The following is a 2,991-nucleotide window of genomic DNA, read 5'->3' as shown; positions in this document are numbered from 1 at the left end:
AAAAAAAAAAAGATGTCCTTTCTCAAACACCATCCACAGGAAGTCAACTGACAAATGTGGTGTCATATTTCTGGGTAATCTTACCTCTTCCATAGATCTCAATCCCTGAGTGAAAGACTCCAATGCCCAGAGTGCTGGTAAACTCATTGATCCAGTACTACAGACAGAAACACAGACACTAAATAAGCTTTCTTATTGTCAACACTGCCTGGACTGACAGTTTTAACAGTTTATGTTGCATTTAAATAATATACTAAAGTACGTAGTGTACACAAAATGTACAGTATGTCTCTGAAATGGGTCAACACAAACAGAAACTCCTGTGTATTTATGGCAATTTGGATCGTTCAACAAAACATATCCAAAATATTTCTGGTGTCCACTAATTTCAAGTGTTATCCGATTTTATCTAAATTAGTAGTGGACTATAAAAAAATAATAGTGAACAAGTGATGGTCACTAACCAACAACCACTATAATCTGAAAAGCGTTCAATATTGCTTTTTGACACTAATACGCTACACGGTCAGCCAACATTAATCAGATTAGGTCTGCAACTAATGATCATTTTCATTACGATTAATCTGTTAAAGAAGTTTTCAATTAATCCTTTAGTCTATAAAATGTCAGAAAATAGTGATGTCCATCACAGGGTCCCAGAGATCAAAGTGATGTTGTCAAGTTGCTCATTTTGTCCAAACAGTCAAAAAAGCAAACTTATGTAAAAAAGAGAGCAGCAGCAAATCCTCACATTTGAGACGCTTTAATCAGGAAATATTTAGTATTTAAGTAATTACTCAATTATCAAAATTAATTTTATGAATTTTCTGTTGATCGAGTAATTGTTTCAGCAATAAAGCAGACCACCGCATAAATAAAATTCTTATTTTTCTATTAATATAAGAATTAATCTCAAATGTATGGCGTAACCTTTACTTGGAAACAATATTATTACTGCAATTACACCACAGATGAAAGCTTAAAAGGCAATGAGATCTATGAGACCGATGTTTATACACACAAACAATAAAAGACAGGTCCATATACAAATACAAGAAAGGGCACACAAAATCAATAACTGCAGCAGCAAAGATCTCTGCGACATTTGAGTGTGTCTGTATAAAGTCCTGTGGCTACAAGGTGATTGGTCGGGCTGTTGCTAGGCGGAGTTCATTTGTGTGAAAAAGATCTGTTATCAGAGGATGGAGCAGGGGAAAGTGTCAGGGAGCTTGATTTGACATCTGAGGAAGGATGCCAAATAATAACTCAGTAAATGTATATTGTATTAGTTTATTACAGGTTCCAAAATCAATCACATAAACAATATTCCATATAAAAAGTGTTTGGCTCAGCTGCATTTCTACACATGCTGCGAATAAAAAAATGATCACACCCATGTCCAGTGTTTGACAAACTTCAAAATAACTTGGCAAGGAAGGCAATGATTGATCTTAAAACAACAGCAAAGACTTGATGCTAATATTGAGAACGTGCAGTGGGGCTAAAGCATACAAAATATAGACGTGTTTGTTTCAGTTCATCACACGCTAATCCATGGTAAACAAAGCATCAAAACGTAAAGATCCCATGAAAAAAGAAACTGAAAAAACAGTGCCTCTTGAGCAGTGACCTCACTAGTGGGTTTAAATGAAAAGTCTCATCTTTCTACCCCTTCTAGGAACTCAAACTGCCTTTCTCTACATATTAACAGTCCATTTGTTTACACTTAAGATTGACCGATCAATGATCTGTTTCAAAAGAAAATACATTAAGGAAGATATGATGCCGACAGAGCTTTTAAAAGGGAAGTAAAATCAGTAAAGTCATTAATGGTTACAATTTGCACTAGGGTTTTGCATTATAAGAATGACACACACTTTTGTCAACTGTATTATCTGTATTTCTTTCTTAAGTTTTCAGAACTTAATTGTATATTCATTTCACTAAATGTGAACACAATCCTTTAAATAATTAGCTCGGTTGACACCAGACCCTTCTCATTTGTAACTGAGAGTGGGTCTGGGCAAGCTTCAATTACAGCCGTTTCCAAAGGGGCGTCACCAACGGACACCGCTCAAATGCCTCTGGGCGCAATTGGATAGTCATTCCATCAGTCAGACCAATGACCCGGGTGACGTAGCAGCAACAGCGGCTTCAACAGGTTGTTGTGCTTTGGTGGCCGTCATGTTGAATGTAAACAAAAAGCTGCTCGCTGCGCTGTCGTCATCACGTAAAGCCCACCTCAACGATTATGTTTGGTGCCTCGATTTGGAAAAATTGTAAATAGGCTTGAATGGGCTCTTGGCCAGACTGACTTGCAGAGCTAATCTCAAATTTGCAGGAAGTTCTCATGCTAGTAAATAATTTCTTTCTTTTTGCATAACTGAATCCTGTTGATTGCCTCCAAGCAAAAACAACAAGCATGGCTTAGAGTCAAAGTAGGTAAAGGTAAGTCTGCTGAGTTGACTGCTCAGCTGTCTTTGTTCATTCGTTCAAAAGAAGAAAGAAAAAAGATAATTGTCTGTTCTTGGTTAACTGTATTTCTATTCTGGTAATGTAATGATAAAGTACTGAACACATACCCAGACACAAGTTTATTCAGGATATGTATCCCCCATTCTTATGTCGTTTCGATAAACAAATGCAGTAAACTGGAGACAATAGAAGACTGCTGAGCCGAGGTAGTTTTCTTTCTTGTGCAACATCTCAGCCTAAAGAGTATGTCTGTTTCCTGACCTACATAAGGTTGAAACGTTGCAGAAAAAGCTACTGCAAGAATCAGCGAATTACTTGACTTTTCATGACTGGGAAAAATCCTCTTTCAGATCCACTTTATTGGCCATAAAAAAAATCTTTCCCCCAAGTTTTGTAGAACATTGATCTCAAATCATCTACCACTTATCATTTTATGTAAACCAAGCTTGGAGGACTCACAAGATTTGGCCAAGTATGCGTCACAGAGTGTGTGTGTATATATATATATATATATAT

At 36.6% G+C, this 2,991-nt stretch overlaps 1 protein-coding gene across 1 annotated transcript in view; it reads right to left on the bottom strand.

The window, feature by feature from the left end:
* desi2 (desumoylating isopeptidase 2) overlaps positions 1 to 2,991 on the bottom strand; it is a 17,794-nt gene that overhangs the window by 8,875 nt on the left and 5,928 nt on the right. Inside the window, exon 2 of the mRNA XM_032540918.1 lies at positions 85 to 157. Coding sequence (XP_032396809.1) covers positions 85 to 157 — 73 coding nt within the window. The remainder of the gene's footprint in view (positions 1 to 84; positions 158 to 2,991) is intronic.

The sequence above is a fragment of the Etheostoma spectabile genome, chromosome 17 (genome assembly GCF_008692095.1).
Source record: "Etheostoma spectabile isolate EspeVRDwgs_2016 chromosome 17, UIUC_Espe_1.0, whole genome shotgun sequence".
Lineage (NCBI taxonomy): Eukaryota > Metazoa > Chordata > Actinopteri > Perciformes > Percidae > Etheostoma > Etheostoma spectabile.
This window is presented reverse-complemented; position numbering and strand designations above follow the sequence as displayed.